At 27.5% G+C, this 17,271-nt stretch overlaps 2 protein-coding genes across 4 annotated transcripts; one reads left to right on the top strand and one right to left on the bottom strand.

Moving 5' to 3' along the window:
* Window positions 1-453: 453 nt before the first annotated feature.
* On the bottom strand, window positions 454-5,389 carry LOC126906419 (uncharacterized). Its single transcript, XM_050687026.1, has 12 exons — window positions 5,112-5,389; window positions 4,919-5,048; window positions 4,589-4,858; window positions 3,931-4,376; window positions 3,503-3,827; window positions 3,267-3,410; window positions 2,926-3,185; window positions 2,690-2,858; window positions 2,281-2,568; window positions 2,068-2,215; window positions 1,929-2,002; window positions 454-1,214 (listed from the first exon to the last, which is right to left on the bottom strand). Exons 2-12 carry the CDS (start codon window positions 5,036-5,038, stop codon window positions 1,059-1,061), a joined length of 2,400 nt encoding a protein of 799 aa, XP_050542983.1. The 5' UTR covers window positions 5,039-5,048; window positions 5,112-5,389; the 3' UTR covers window positions 454-1,058.
* Window positions 5,390-5,535: 146 nt separating this feature from the next.
* Window positions 5,536-16,844, top strand: LOC126906420 (RNA-binding protein 45). Of its 3 annotated transcripts, none has more exons than XM_050687028.1 (10): window positions 5,536-5,861; window positions 6,007-6,121; window positions 6,197-6,382; window positions 6,453-6,568; window positions 6,681-6,841; window positions 7,584-7,723; window positions 7,896-8,096; window positions 8,156-8,312; window positions 8,680-8,783; window positions 16,587-16,844. In XM_050687028.1, exons 1-9 carry the CDS (start codon window positions 5,693-5,695, stop codon window positions 8,773-8,775), a joined length of 1,341 nt encoding a protein of 446 aa, XP_050542985.1. In that variant the 5' UTR covers window positions 5,536-5,692; the 3' UTR covers window positions 8,776-8,783; window positions 16,587-16,844. The 3 variants fall into 3 exon arrangements, with proteins under 3 accessions (XP_050542985.1, XP_050542986.1, XP_050542984.1); XM_050687029.1 differs by lacking the exon at window positions 16,587-16,844 and adding an exon at window positions 9,268-10,146 and having other exon boundaries at window positions 7,587-7,723; XM_050687027.1 differs by lacking the exon at window positions 16,587-16,844 and adding an exon at window positions 9,268-10,146 and having other exon boundaries at window positions 5,537-5,861.
* The last annotated feature ends 427 nt before the right edge of the window (window positions 16,845-17,271 follow it).

The following is a 17,271-nucleotide window of genomic DNA, read 5'->3' as shown; positions in this document are numbered from 1 at the left end:
ACAGACACAAAAAAAAAAATAAAAAAAAAAAACACATCATAGTAAAATTAATACCTTCTCAGCTTCGCATCGAAGCTAAAAATTCATACATCCCGATGATGTTAATCGTAATGTTGATAATCTGTTCTAAAGTGTAATATTATATTATCACGGGACGGCCTAAAAAACCGACCATCCGTCAACGGCTTCCAATAAATTCCAAAAAGTCATAGAAAATTATAATACGTATTAATATGATTTGGTGGGGATATATTATATCTATACCATATATTATTTACAGGTACCATTTATTAAGATATTAAAAAAAAATGAATTAAATAGGAATTTATTTATTTTTCAAATGATAAGTAAAAGAACTATTTCCTCTCCAAAAGAAAAGAAAAAAGACAAATAAATTTTTCTATTTGTAAACAAGAAACGGAACTAATTTTATTTTTTTAAGGAATGTGCCGAACACTACAGACAATATATACACATATAAGCATTAATATATTGAATAATTAAATACTATTATATTAATTTTTATAATAAAAAAATATATGTCAAATAAAATTTAACAAATTTTACAGTCAAATATTTTTATAAAAGTATAAATAATTTTTAAGAACAAAACTGACCACGTAAAATGCTAATTTGAGTACTTAAGTTTTGGTCAAATTAGTTGTATCATATTATACATGAAAAGCAACAATAATTCCACTAAGTAAGATTACTTACAAAAAAATATAATCAATTGATTATATTTAAGGATTTTTCTTTTTACATGAGTAAAAATTACTATAATTAATAATAATTCATAATTAAAAGTAGTGTTTTTATACTCTAATTAACTTCAAATTGGTCATGGGCTGAATTATTATGATTATAAATTAAGTTTTTCATGAGTTAAGATAAACAATTGTACCATTCTGTTTTAAGTAACATTATTAGTCAAGATTTTATAATATATTAATTTCTTACAATTATTTTTAGTAAACTACAATTATATGAGTTTAAATTAAAAAATGGTATATTTATGCATAACATTCAAATAAAAAATGTTATGTCGCTTTAATAATTTAAGATTTACTTGATGTAGCAGCTAACATCTGACTAATCATTTCTCGAACTCTATGTTGTTCTTCAAGTTGCTTACGTAAATCAATTATGTCTTTATCTTTTTCTGAGATACTGAACTCCATATTATTAATTATTGACTTTTTACTATCAATTTCCTAAAAAATGTTTTAATTGTGCAAAAGAGATTAGATATTAATTTTAAAATCTTTCATAAATATAAATTTCTTTAATAATTGAAGTTTAAGAAAATTTTTTTAAGTAGTAGATCACAAATGATAAAGATTTATTTTTTATTAAAAGTATTAATATATATATATTAACATTTTATTGCATTAAAAATATTTAGATGATTCACCTAGAAGGACATAGTAATAAAATTAATGAATTTAAATTAAGTCATGTAGTCTTTACTGAAAATATAAAAATGTTTTTTCCTAATACATTCCCACAAAAAGATAATAAAGGTTAATTCTTTAAACAATCATAATGAATTGTATTAACATAGGAATAATTTGAACAAAATTTTTGGGGTTTAACTTCTCCCCTTCTTAAAAATATTTCTATATAAATTAACATATTATTTTGTAAGGAGACTGCAATAAAATTAAAGGGGATAAGTCTTTTTGAGATCCCTCAAATTGAGTTATGTGTATAAATATATACAATACTATACAAAATTCATCATTTAATATTTTTAAACATTGGTAACTCATTCACTGTAATCTTTCTTTATCAACACTGAATATTTATATCATAAATCAATACTACTAATAAAATTGTAACATTAATAAATTTGTAAATTAAATTTACTTGTGCTCTCTTACAAAAAAATAATACAAATAAGAGTAAATAGTAGTATGTATTCTTACTTCAATTTTTTCATTGATAATAAATTGTTTTTCTGTTAGTTGTTGTTCAAGTTTAGAAATTTGTTTTCTTGTTTCTAATAAAAATATCATTGTATCACACAAAAGAAAAATGTAATCCTTTATTTTAGTTATTTTATACCTAATTTTTCATTTTGCAATTGATTCAACAGATCTTTTTGCATTCTATTACTTTCTTCATTTAAGTCTTCTAATTGCTTCTCATATTTTTTTATTAAGTCATTCTGTTCTTTTATCACTGTACGTTTTGATTCATAATTTTGAGATAGCTTAAATAAAATAAAAATTAACTTGAAAAAACAATAAACAAGCATATAATAAATACTGTAATAACCTTGGCATAGTTATTGTTGGCATTAGTAAGTTGTTCAGAAACTTTATTATAATTATTTTTCAATTCATCGTTTTCCATAGTTAATGTATCAATTGATTGATTACATTCTAATAAAAATTGGTGTAAGTGGATAGATTCATTATGTAAGCTCATTATTTTATGGTTTAAATGAGTTATTTCAGTAGACGCATTTTCTATACTATGTTTTAACCAACTTTCTGATTGTAATACCAAACTTAATTTAGTTTGATACATCTTGATAACATTGGTTGTACTTATATTTTGAATCTATAAATTAATTTAAAATTTTTAATTAAATTAGTACTGTCTCATTTAACTTAATTTTATTACTGTATTTTTAATATTTATTTTAAAAATAATAAATAAATTTCAATATACAGTAACCTACTTTATCATGCTTAAACAAATTATCTAATTGATTTAAATACATTTGAATTTGGTTTTCTTGATTAAAAGAACACAATGGCTTTAGTTCAATTTCTTTTGATTGACTTAGATTTAGTTGTTTAGATGGTATCTGATTTAACTCTTCTAAACATTCTGACAACAATTTTGTACTGATAGAAAAAATATCTTATGAAATAATAAATAAATGTACAAATATGTTTAAAGAATTTATTATACCTTTGCTGAGAAAATTTAGTAATTAGATCTAAAACTTTTTGTTTCATTTTTTTTGATCCATTGTATAAAATATATGCTATTATATAATAGACATTTTTTTGATTTAAAACTTCGGAATACAAACACATCCATTTAGGGTTTTTATTTACTAAATCTGATAAAAAACATAGTGCTTCAACAAATGCAATATTGACATTTTGTAAGTTACACGGATTTTTGACATCCACCAGCATCAATGAATGAAATAGTAATTGTAATGACTACAAAAGAAAATTTTACTAGGATATTATATCATTTTCATAATGACTCAGTAATTTTAAAGACTGAATATTGTTTTTTACAGTGTAATCAAGTTTATCTTCAATTTTTTCATATAAATTATGGAGTTTTAACATTTCTTGTAAAAGTTTAAAGCATGCTGTATAATTTCCCCAATCTATATTATTAATTTCATAATTATTGTGTTCAAACAAACCGAAAAGAACCTTGAAAATATTACAATTAAAAAAGCATATAGATTAGCAATACTTTTATACACATACATTTTTAATTAATAAACAGTATTTCAAATAATTACATTTAAGCTTTCTTCTAATTTAAAATTTATAGCATTTTGAAGATTTTGTTCTAGAGAATTATTATGATTTCGTATATCATATGTAATACTTTGCAAAATTGGTAATGTAAACGTACAAAGTTCATTATATTGTGCCCAATATATGACATTTGATAGAATCTCAGGATATAATGTCTTTGAAACTATTGATTTTAATTGAATAACATATTCAATGAATTGCAATACTAAACCAACACATTGAAATGTAGAGTTATATCCAGGTTGAACACTATCATTTTCCAAAATATTCATAATATTTAGTATACTTCTTAATTTAATTTCATAACTAAAATAATGTAAAACAAATACTAAAATGTTAAAAATAGTATATAAAAATAAGAGTTAATTTGTTGTTAATGTAAAATATTTTCTTATACAGCATTTATTACTTAGTATACAACAAAACTGAGTCTTTCCAATGTGAATGATCACAAATATCAACAAAAAAATCGACAACATGTCGTAAAACACACACATTTTTTTGTTTAAAGCCTTCTTCTAAAACAGCAAATGTAACATCAATAAAATGATTGACATCAACATGTGGAATTTGCGCTGATACTTGCTCTAGGACCAATAATAATTTATATACTTGAACTTTTATAAATATATTATGGGATTGTATTTTTAATAGCAAGCGCATAAAAGACTTAGAATCTGTGCACTTAATAAGTGTAAGTGTTGCAAGTTTATTTTTACAACAGACATTAACTAAAACTCCAAGGGAAAATGAAACAATATCATTATTGTTATTTGATATCCATTTCACTAATATATCAATTAATTCTGGTAAGTAGCTCTCTTGCCATTGTGTTTTTACACCATAAGTTAATTCCTTAAACAAACAGTAAAAAATAATAAATTAGAGTAAAAACTTTAAGTGTTGTAAAAACGGTTTAAATAAATATAAAAACTAATTATCTAAAATAAATTTCATTTAAATAGTTGTTATATTATTAGTATTTTATGATATATGTTAAATATTAGTTAGATAACTATTTATACTTTAGGTAGTATTAAATTATAAATTATTTAATAACAAATTACCTGAAGTAGTTTAAGAACTTTGATTTTCCTATCCGGTGATAAATCATCTTTGAGTATTTTTGCCAAAATTAGGGCAAAATTATATTTATGTACTAGAGTACTATTTGTATATCCTTGTTTGATGACTACATGTAAAACATTAATGGCAGCCCACATAATTTCTGAATTACCATCAAGTTTATACATTAGTTCATACAAATTAATAAAAAACTCATGCTCAAATAAATCAACTGATTTTAGTATAAATTGATCAGAAGGCTGTCCGAGTATCTAGCAAATAGGTTTTATAAAATGTATTTAATTTCATTTGAAATAAGTTATATTAAGTACCTTTAAAGAACATAAAAGTGCATATGATGATGAATCATCCTGAAAATTTGAATATTTTTTAGAAGCTAAAATAAAATTTTTAATATGGCTTTGAAATGAAGATGCAGTTGTGAAATCCATTTTAGAATCACTAAAAAAATCAGTACATAAAATATTCAACACTAATAAAACAAGGAAACAAAACAATAAATACCTTATTGCTGATATTAACTTAGAATAATACTGTAATTAAATTGCACCTGAAAATTTCATTGAATAATTAAGAGATCACTACATATAAAATGTACAATACATATTTTAAAAATAATTAAAAAGGATAATTGGACAGAAGTAAAGAAAAATTATAACTATTAAATTAATTTTTTGCAAAAACTCTGAGACTATTAATGGGCAAATCACAAATACTTCTAATAGTTTCTTAAAAATTTTTACTATGTTTACATTCGAAATTAGTTTGAATGTTATCAATTATTCCGTTAAGACTTTTTACCAACACTTAATTCACCTTTATCTTATCAAATAATACTTTAATATTCTTGGACACACTGTACTTAAAAATATTTATGAGCTATGTGTGATAACAGACGCCACATATAAAATTTTTAATTAGAGTTTCAATTTTGATAAACATGTAATATGTTCAACTCACTTTTCAAAGAAATATTTATTCAATCTAAAAATTGTATTTTATAAAATATTAATTTTGATTTATTCTGACTAAATTTAATAGTACATAGTTTAAATTATACCGCTTTTATTAATAAAAAAAAAAAAATGAAGGATGAACAAAATGACCCAAATGATCCAGAAAATTCAAGAATATTTGTATTATACGACAAAAATAATCCCATATCAGAAAATGAATTTAATGAATTGTTTAGCAAATTTGGTACTGTAAAAAATATTTATATTGTCAAAGATCGAAATAGTGATAGTGTTAAAGGTAAACTGTATAAAAGCTGATTATACATTCAATTTACATTAAATTGGTTATATTTAAAATCACATTGTTTTTATTGATAATTCACAAACTAATATATCCATTTAAAAACATTTGAAATCATAAATTATCTGTTATACCAATTTAGGTGTAACATATATTAAGTATGCAAAAGCTTCAGAAGCTTTTAAAGCTATTGAGGAAATGAATGGTTATAAATTGGATTCATCCCACCGTCGCATGAAAGTTCTAATGGCAACTAGGTAATATTGCCCCAAATGTTTATTATATAATGGAACTTTATTATTTTATGTTCATTTACATTTTTTATGATATAGCCCTGGACAAAGCAAAAATAGTTCAGATATGGAATTCAATAGGTTATTTGTATTTGTACCAAAAACTGAAAAAGAAAATGATTTAGAAAATTATTTTAGTCAATTTGGGGATATTTCAAAAGTTCACATTGTTACAAATAAAGATTCAGGGGAATCGAAAGGAATTGCCTTCATTACATTTACAAAGTAATGATACAAAATGAAGAAAATTTTTAATAATGTGCATAAATAATTTATAATCTTTTGTTGAATTCAGAGCCTCATCAGCTGCTTTGGCTATAGAAAATTGTGGATCTAATTATAAAGCAGTTTTTGCTAAACCAAAACATGAAGATGCCCCTACAAATTATTCAAGACACTCCGAATCAAAAAGTAATTAAAGGATAATATTTTAAGTAAAATGCAAATTGTATAATATCATATTATACAATTATATTTAAATATAAGTATTACAACTGTTTAAATTTAACATTAATTATGTTAGGTACCAGTAATTACACTTTACTTACGCCACCTTCTCATCCTCATCTTGATGAGCCTGGAGTGTTAATCGCTTTTACGTCACCAATTGTTACTTACAATGAACTTTACAGAATTCTTAACATTGCTCCAGAACTGGAACTAGTTAAAGAATTATCAAGACAAGTAAGCAATAATATTTTTCTAATTTTGATTATAGATATGAAATCATTAATATTTTATTTCAAAATAAATATTGTTACAAAAAAAAACTTTAATAACTAGTAATATTTCTTAAAGCTTTTAACTTTTTTTAGTTCTTTTTATTTCTTCATGTTTCTTACTCAAAAAAGTTACAATTACATATTTAATTTTTCTAAATTAAAATTTAGAATAGATTTTTGTGATTCTCTGCTTAAACATATATTTTTTAGTATATTAAAATTTAGTTTAAATTTTTTCATAAATAAATTTATAGTATTGTTTCCTAGAAAAAATTTTTATGGACAGTGTGATAAATTTTTTTATTTACAAGATGTAATACTCGACTATATGTTGAATATTACAACCTGTTGACAACCAAGTAGTAATGGTTTAAAGTAATGAAGTAAAAGACTCGTAAGTCAAGTAAAATGCAAAATAAAGTGTAAATATTAATATTAAATATTAACTACATAACAAATACTATAAATACACTGACTAAACAAGTATTCTAGACTGTAGTGAAAACAAGCAAAAATTCAATAATACAAAGTTGATTTTATGTCTAAAATAAAATAAATAATTTTACAAAAATAAGATAATTAAATGTTGCACAATGTTACAATATAAGCGATTCTCTAATACCCTTCATTATAATTGTTTACACTAATACATATTCATTTACATTAAATTTAATGTTTGTTCGTTTTTTCTTATTTATTTACAGCAGCAATTATACGATAAAAAAAAGTTTCAAGTTATATACAGTACTATTTCTGCAGCTGATCATGCTGTTAGTCGTATAAATGGATTTGAGTATCCTCCTGGCCACCCAATAATTTTGGAGTATAGTAGCAACACTTCTATGTAAGTATTAATGTACTTGTATAAATATTATTCAGAATATTTTTTTGAAAATGTTTTATTTTAGTATATATAACACAAATTCTTAATAATTCAAATTATTTCTACTTTGATTTCATTATCAAAAATTTACATATTTATAATAATTTATTATTACATTCACTTTTATTAACAGGTCATTACCAAATTCTGTAGATCCAATTGTGGCTAGTAAAATTACAAAAGATATTGAAGTATTGTCGAGTACAGTCTCTAAAGCATTAGCTGTGATCAAGAATGCTGCTTTTAGTTTACCAGATGAATATTGTAATACAACTATGGCACCAAAAAGAAGAAGTGAAAAACCTCTCAATCCATCAATTGATAACTTATATAGGTGAATAAAATTTCAATAATAGTTTTACTAAATTATTATTTTTGTTGATATTTTTGTAGATTGTTTTTTGTGAGCAAACCAGTTATTCCTCCTATGAGGTTGTTAGAAGAAGCATTTAGAATGTTTAAAGGATTAAGAAATCTTAATGTAATTGATGGAAAAAATTATGGTTATGTTGTTTATGATAATATGGAAAGTGCAACAAGAGCTATTGATGTAATTATTTAATTCTCATTCTTACACATATTGACGTTTCCAGGCAAAAAAAAAAAAAAATTCATGACATTTTTATAATTTTACAAGAGAGTAAAAATAAAAATAATGTATGACGTTTACATACATCTTTAAATATCAATTTGCTTAGAAACATCAATACAATATATATATATATGTATATATATTTGTTCAAAGTGCATATATCACATTTTACTTTTTTCAAAATTTAATTTAATAAAGTAAAATATTCTATTAAAAAATATATGTCTGGCGGGACACTCTGTATACATATGAATATATTTTAATTTTATTGTTAACATATACAATGAAAAACATTTTTTTAAGTGCATTTATCTGTTTATTTTAGTGCCTAAATGATCATAAAATATATAACAGTCGTTTAAAAGTAATGGAAGCCGAACCAAAGGAACCAAATCGTAAACGTATGAAGCAAGAATCATAGTTGTATTCGTAAGTTTTTCTAATATAAATTTTTACTCACATCAGATTATTAACTTTAAAATTGATTATATTTATAAGGTCAAAATTTTATTATAGTACTAGAAAATTTAAAATAAATTAATTCGTTGAACTATTGTTTTCAAACTACTCATTAAAATATTAGACTAGGTTTTCAAATTTGTGATAGATATTAAATTAAAATAAAGCAATGCGGTCATTAGTTGTACAAATTCAAGAAATGTCAAATTTTTATAAAACTGTTACTTACGCTGAAAAATCTTCATTTAAGTATTAAAATTGAAAACAAACATTACTTTTAATAATTAATTTTGAAAATTTGATTAGAAATTCAGAATTAATATAATTTATTTCTAATACAAAGTACAATATTTATTTAAAAATAAAGTAAAATATTGATTCTGTTAAAGCATAATTCTATGTAAAAAACCAAATTTAGGGTTCAAATTTCAGTCTGTTTCCTTTATGTTTTCAGGACAATACATAGTTCATACAACATATACAAACAATTTGATAACTCACTAAAACAACAGATACTTGTGTTTGTCCACTATGACAAGATAATACATCACAATTCAACCATTTTCATAAGACACAACATATGTTGTGGACAAAAAATACATTTTTCGAACTAACTAACACTCTCAACGATTAAATATATATTCAGACAGCTCATACATGATTTAATTGTATTCAATGGAAAACATAGTATTTATAGTTTTAAGTATTCAGTATTATTTAGCAATATTCAAAAATGAAGTTTTACTGAACTCAACGATTTTATATTCAAATGGTTGATAAAAATATAAAATATTTACCACTCATTTTATATTGGAGTGCAATCTCTCTTTTTGCTTCTTTTTATTTTTTTAGTTAGCATCACATAATTTCCTTAATTTCAACCATATACTTTATAGGTACAAACTATATCACAAAAAATAAACTACAAAATATATTAAAATAACTATTTTATTTTTTAATTAATTAATCAAATTGTTGAATACTTTATAGACTTTTTACATCACTATTTGTTGTTAATATTCTATTCTTGATATAATATTCTTTGTAGTAATTATGAAAAAACTTATGTTTTTAAAGTTTTGATTTATTTTAAACATTCCTTTTACCAAAACACTATAAAAATCTTTTTTAAAACTATATTATACATCTTTTTGAAGACAATTATTAAGTAATTTTGCGAGTTTGTGTGTGTGTTTTTTGTTAGTGTGATTGAGTATGTTTTTAATTTAAAAATAAATTTCTTGTAATGACAACATATTAATGTACATAAAGTACAATTATAATTATGTGAAAAGTACTTTTTTTCAATAAAGAAACACATTTATAATTATTTTTTTAAATTCTATAATACATTAAATTTTAAATTATGAAAACTTTTACTAATATTTATTCATTATTTACTTATTTTGTAAGCATAATTTAATTTCTATCAGATACATGGTTATTAAACATTTTTTATATAATTGTATGTCTAAGTTAGGTTTTCAATGTGTTGCTCTTTTAAAAAATATACATATACCCTATAATAATATATTATAGGGTAATAAAAAGGAATTTTTAAAATAATTTGATGGTTTTATGACGAAATTTGATTTCGTAACTGTAGAGAAAAAAACGTCTTTAATGTAGCTAAGTTTAAACAATATAAAAAATTAATAATCCGAGTACCATTCTACAATAGTTTAGTTTTAACAAGTCGTACATACAAGTAGTTATGTTGCTATCTACTAGAGAGCGTTTTTTAATTGAAATTTCTTTGAGCAAATTTAAATATTTCCACTGTAAGAAATTCTGTACAATAATATTTGAAATCAATTATGCCTGAGAATTTTTTCTATTTTCAACGATATAATGAGTAAACTTTGATAAGTATTTTTTTCTCCTGCAAATAAAAAGCTTTTCTCTCATTACGTTATAGGTAGTGGTATTATCGTAAATGAGTTATAGAGTATTCAATAGAATTTTTACAGGGTTACGATGTATATTTCAAGATATTACGCTTGTTGACCAAAAGTTAAACACGCCTTATGCTCTTCTTAACACCCCTGCAAGTATATTTTTGCTGTATGTGATATTTTAATAGTGTATATTAAGGTTGTTAAAAAAATCAATGTTATTTTCTCCTACCACTACTTCAAGTTGTTCTCTATATATTTTTTATAAAAAAAAACTTTTGTTGAAGCATCCCAAACCATTATTTTTTTACTGTCTACATATTAACCCTTTTTAATCCCAACTTTTCATTTTTAGTGTAAATGACTCAATATCAATTTTTTGAGAAGAGTGACCAGAGAAAAGGGTTACAATTTTTTTTTTTAATTTTGAAATTTGGAAAAAATGTTTATTTTAGTTTGGTTGCTTACATAATATAGCATCTTTTAATGTTTAAAGCACTATTTTTACTATAAATTTACGACCACAAATTAAAAAAATTGATGTGTACACAATAGTTTACCTAGGGTCTGAAAATATTTATTGTACATGTATAATAATTATAAAACAGTATCTCTTTTTAATTGTTTCTGAGTATTTTTGGACTGATATAAGGATACGCTTAGAAAAATTATTCATACTTATTATTTAATATTTCAATAATAATGTTTATAACTCATTTATTTAACTATTTAATCCAGAAAATTCATGATCTTGATTTCTTAATACCCCGATCTTCTACTGTAACTGTATATGAAAAAAAATTGTCATATTAATTAATTTAAATTTAAATTAAATAATTAATTTCGTTAAAGGTTGAATAATTTTCTCTTCAATATATGTTATTTTTAATTTCAACTGATTGGAGATGACACAAAAGTAATAATTTTTGTGTTTTGAAATATTAGAACTAAAATCATAACATAAAAGAGTAGTGGCAACATTTTTTGTCGTTTTTGGACTCTTCAGTGTAAAATTTTGTCCAATTTGTTCGTTTTTAAATTAAAATCTAGAAGCTTAGATTTTTCAAAATATTAAAGATGATAGTAGTGACGTAATCAAGATTTTGTTTGTAGAAAGAGGAAATACATAAGAAAATTGTTTATTATCCCTCCAAATTGTATCTTTAACACGTAATTATTTTCATCTTGCGAGGGGTTTTGAATCCTATTATCTCCCTGAACAAAGGCCCTTAAAAAGTGATCTTATTCTTTAATATTTTTTTAGTTCTATCTTAGACACAAAGATTTTTCACAGCCTACAGAGCCGTCTTAAGACCGTGACGAGCGGAGTTCAAACCCCCGGGCCTCGTGCCTTGGAGTCCTTGTTTGCGTTTATCAAAAAATGTTCAATAAATAATTCATTAAAAGAAATTTTAGAAAAATATCTTCAAAACTTCAATGACACAATTTTACTAAAGTGTTAGTGATTCAGAGCTATAGTTACCAAAAAAAATGCCTTTTAAAAAACGGAACGGGTAAAAATGTTTACTCCATAACGTATTCACTTTTGCTTATTTGTACACTTTCATTGAAATAAAGACTCAAAAATTCTATATTTTCTGTTTTATATCTGAATATCTTTCATCCCAATCCTCGTTAGAGTAAAGTACAAATTTGGATTTATTACTATTGCAACTAATTTTAGATAGAAATTTTATTATTTTGACTTTTTTTGATATAAATAAAGTCCCTCTAAAATTCCTACAAGGTTTTCGGGGTCCAGTTCAGCGCGGGCATACATTTGAATAATATTCTGTATAATCCAATAGGTTCTATGTATATGTATATAAATGCCAACCGGTGAGGAGATATTGTGGTGGTAGTGATGACGGTGGCTGTAATGGCTCCCCGTCCGTAGTTCGGTGTGGTGATGGTAACGGCGGCGTTTGATAATTACACGGCACGACGACCAACAGACGGACCTAAAGTACGCCACCGTCGATGGCGCCCCGATCGATCGGACCACACACCTCACGCACTGAATACAGTTCGGTATTCTTTTCGTTGTGCTCTTATGAAACCTGAAACGTACTATGCCGTTAAAATGTATTCATTTTCTCTAGCAGACGTTACGAATCTTGCTATGCATAAATAAACACGACTACCAAAAAACAGTTTTTTAACGATATTTTATTACGAAAATGTTATGCCATGTATTGTGGTGTTATATTCAATTTTTGATCTGTTTACGATCTAAGGGCGAATACCGTCGTTGCTACTGTGGACAGTAGCAAGTACACTTAATGAATATCCGCCGCATACCAGTCGACCGATTAAGCGTCGTGTCTGTTGGCTAATAGCGCCAAGTGTGTGGAATAGAATGGATATTGCCGCCGCATTGTATATGTACGAACACGTACGCGGAGGCGCTGAAGGTTCGCAGCGGTAGTGAGTAGTGGTACAGACACAAATGCGCCGCCCGGAGCTGTCTGAGTCCTCTTTCCGCCAGCGTGCGTCGTCGTCCCGCTACTTTCCTAGTCTCTCCGACCTTCGTGGGATTGCCCACAGAGCGAACACACAACACAACCCGAGAAACACTGTGGTGTCAGTTGGCGGCCACCGGCGTGTGAGCGCCGTGCTGACAACGTCGTCCGGAATCGTATTTACAAACGTTACACTATCAACTGTGACATCGGAAAACCCGAAACGGCACGTACCGTTCTATGTGAATATTTTTCACAAAATATGAAAACTAGTAGACATTACTTGTAAAACTACTCCTAATTTGGTTTTGTTTTCAAGTCTCAAAGTTACAATTGCCGAACGGCAAAACAATATTACACTTGGAAAACAAAGATTTTTTTCCATTTGTCCAAAATTTTAGTCGAGATTTTTACGTAACCTTAGTGTTCTGGTCTCATCAGAAAATTGAATTTTTAAAGGTATGAAATTTGATCCAATCAACTTTTCGGCGGTGTCTTAATATCCAGAAAACGAATGCTGGCGTAAAATATATAATTTTAAGTTTTAACTTATTAGTGTTCCAATTATTAGCAAAAAAATATTCCATGAAAATTACATTTCATCAATATTTTATAATTTATTCATTTTCTCTGTTTCTTCTTAAAAGAATTGTCAAAAATCGAATGCATATGTTAAATTCTTGATAATATCGAAGGGATGGGTTGTATGAGTAATAAACACAATGTGTTCGTTTGGAGCAACTTTTGACCGTTTACTTTGAAATTCTTTATAACTATCACATCTGACTAAAACAAGGTAATGTTTACCGCAGCACAACATTAGACGTAACGAGACAAGAGTTAATTTTGAATTTAAAAACAAATGTAAAAAAATAAGAAGGGATTTCAATTTTAACGATCAACTAGGTTTGTAAAACAAATGCCTGTGCCCGTTGTTGAGCTTGTGTTGTAACTTTTGTGTGTGTACCACCCGGCAGCAGTTGCCCGTAGATGATTGCTGGCGGGAGGTTTATGGCACGCGACTACCGCTGCGGTTCGATACCCCGCGCCCGCCCCGGCCGCACGTCGGACTGTACACGCTATTGCCGTCACTACCGTGTTCGCCCCCTAACCGAGGTGCCTCTTCAACCATTTATTAAACCCGTCACGCCCGTTCCGGATAAGCCCCAGAGACCCGTAAGCCCCCTCCACTCTGCACCACTTCACGGCCTAACCTCCAACACGTCCTCACTGCCACCGTGCGCACTCGGTCTCTTCAACAGTCACCGGAAGTTGGACCGCAGTGTAAGCTTAATACCCGTAGGATAAAAAAAAAAAAAAACCCGAGAGAGATATTCCTCGTTACAGATTAAAACTCTACATGTAATGGTATACATGATAGCCACTCCGAGTGATGCGCTATTAATCATATTCGTGGAATTACGTGAAATATTAAAAAAATCAAGTTTTCATAGATAATGTTCCCGTAGGAAATCAACAACTGAATTTTGCAATATTCCTAAAAATCCACTTGAGTGTAAATTTTTTTTAATTCTATTGTTTTCCATGTATTTTACTTGAATTACGTAGCCATAATAGATTGATTGACTTTATGAAAATGACGAATTTTTTTTATGTCAGCTATAAAAATGTTCTCTTTAATTTCACGAATAACTATGAAGAATAATATATCTACTTGGCATCAAACGTTGCACTCGCTTAAGAGTATTCTCTATAATATGTGAAACTTGATAGATGGAAAGTGTATCAAATATTGTTGTTTTTCCGTAACGTTCGAAATAAAAGCTTTTTCGCGAAATTTTAATTACACTGTTCACTTTTGAGTTTTTATTTTGCTGCTTTCTAAAGGGGTCTATCCCCTCGTCGCTCTTAACCATGTCGCGGTAATTGATTGAAGTGACATAGAGATGACTAAAGTGCACGTGTAAAAGATAAATGTTAAAAAATCCAAACGCATAAATTATACTCGATAACCGAAGGTTATCTAATATCTAATTGGCGTTCGTGTGGATATAACGCGAATTTTGGAGTCATGAAAAATGGAATTTCGCTAAAGCAGATCCTAAAAGAAAATCAGAATCTTTAGCCGAGTAGCCAATTTCGCAGTAGACATTTTTTATAACTGAAATTATGTAGAAATACTTTAATCCGAATTTCTGCTTAGTCACCAACATCGGCGGTGTATACATAATACACGATCATGCGGCCGCTCACAATACATTGGACCCGGCGGTATGATATTACGCGTCGGTATCGTTATCGCCGGGGCGAGTTGTGTGTTGTTGGCGGTGGGCGGATTGTGATGTGTGTTTTTGTGTGTGAAAAAGAGCAAGAGGGAGAGGAAGTTTTAGTCGGTGTCCGACACCTGTGACCGGGCCCCTGCCGCCTCGTTTCCAACAACGTAGTGTAATTACAGCGTGCGCCATAAAATCCCCTCGAACGGCGCAGTCCGCCCTTGCGTTCCGTCGGTTGCGTGCAGAGGCGGTGGCGGTCGTGTTGGTTAAGCTTTGTGCCGAGGCGCGTGTACTCATTACACACGCCGCCGCCGCCGCCGGGCCTCCCGCGCATCTACTCTCTCGTTGCGGTGGAAAACGCTGACACGGTCTGTCGCGCACAGTGTATCTGATTCACGGCGAAATATTCTTTACAGTTTTAATTGCTCTCCGGTTTGATGATATCGTGTAATATTTTGCGAGACGACAAAAGAGAAAAAATAAACGATGACTTTTGTAATGCCTCTCGGATTTCCTTGTCTCCCTCGAGTCCAGTCCCTTCACACTGTGCACGACACAATAACATTTCTCCGACGAAACACCCGCAAGACAATAATTGTCAGAATTATTTTGGGATTGGTTTTTTCTACTGTAGTCGCCGAACTCGAGTTTATTTTTCGAAACGATTTCGACAAATCGAAATCACTTTTCCTTCGTTGCCCATTGATTTCCTTTTGTACCTATTTCGAGTACGCACTATAAATCCAAATTTTATCACTATAAGACTAGCACATCCGCCCGCATTATAGATCGATATGCTAAAAAAACAAAACGGTGTTATACTATTGGCTTACAAATGAATAAAAAAAACCCCGATAGTTTGAGATATTATGAAAATAAGTTAGAATAAAGAAAGTTTGTTTTTAGATACACCACACGCTATAGATTCCATCTTTCTAAATTTTCAGAGTATTTTATTTTTAAAACTGTACTAATTAATCAAATTACGTTTACGAAACAATCATAAAATGTACAGTATGTAAATGATTTAAACATTGTTTTTTACAAATGAATATTTAAAAACAGACGAAACAACCTAAATACATAACGAACATATTGTACCTATAGCGCGTACTGTTTATTTATATAAATTTTATTTACATGTATAGTTATTAGAAATATTAATAATAAAATAAATATCAGGCACGTGCCGAGAAAAGAAGAAACGAGCCGCTCTCAAAGAACCTGAAATCTATGACTGCGTGAAAATGTTGTTTGATTACTCAAAAGAGAAAACCGAGAATTTTCATAACTCCCAGTATACGAATTGCCAATATATAAATAATATGTTATCTATAAAACTTAAGTACACACTTTACAACGCTCGTATATGAGTCATATTTCGCACATATTATTTTAATAAAGGAAAAAAAACACCTTCAAAAATATTGATTTCCAAAATGATGCAAAAGATGTTATTTTAACAAGTTATGCGTAGAAAATAATAGCATCATAAAAATAACAGATGGTAAATAATGATAAGATCATTAATCATATCTCAGATAATAACTGATCTGACTCGTCCGTAAGTCAGCGTAGTAGTTTAAAACAGAGTCGTAACGTGTCTCTGTGTTACCGTTCTGGTCGAATGTTCTACTTGTCCATATTCTTTAGCACAACATCAGAAATTTAAACTTGAAAAAAGAACTATGCGATCCGGTGACGCAACTAGCCGAGAAGTTGGTTTAATTTGACAGTGTGTGTTTATTTTTCCCAAAACTTTACACTGTTATCATTTATATGAAAATATTTTACAGTTTATTTTTTCACATTTATTAAAAAAAAAAACGCCTTAAAAATACAATCAAAAGGATCTGAATAATACCTT

This window comes from Daktulosphaira vitifoliae, unplaced genomic scaffold (assembly GCF_025091365.1).
Source record: "Daktulosphaira vitifoliae isolate Bord-2020 unplaced genomic scaffold, ASM2509136v1 Scaffold_4, whole genome shotgun sequence".
Taxonomy (NCBI): Eukaryota; Metazoa; Arthropoda; class Insecta; order Hemiptera; family Phylloxeridae; genus Daktulosphaira; species Daktulosphaira vitifoliae.
This window is presented reverse-complemented; position numbering and strand designations above follow the sequence as displayed.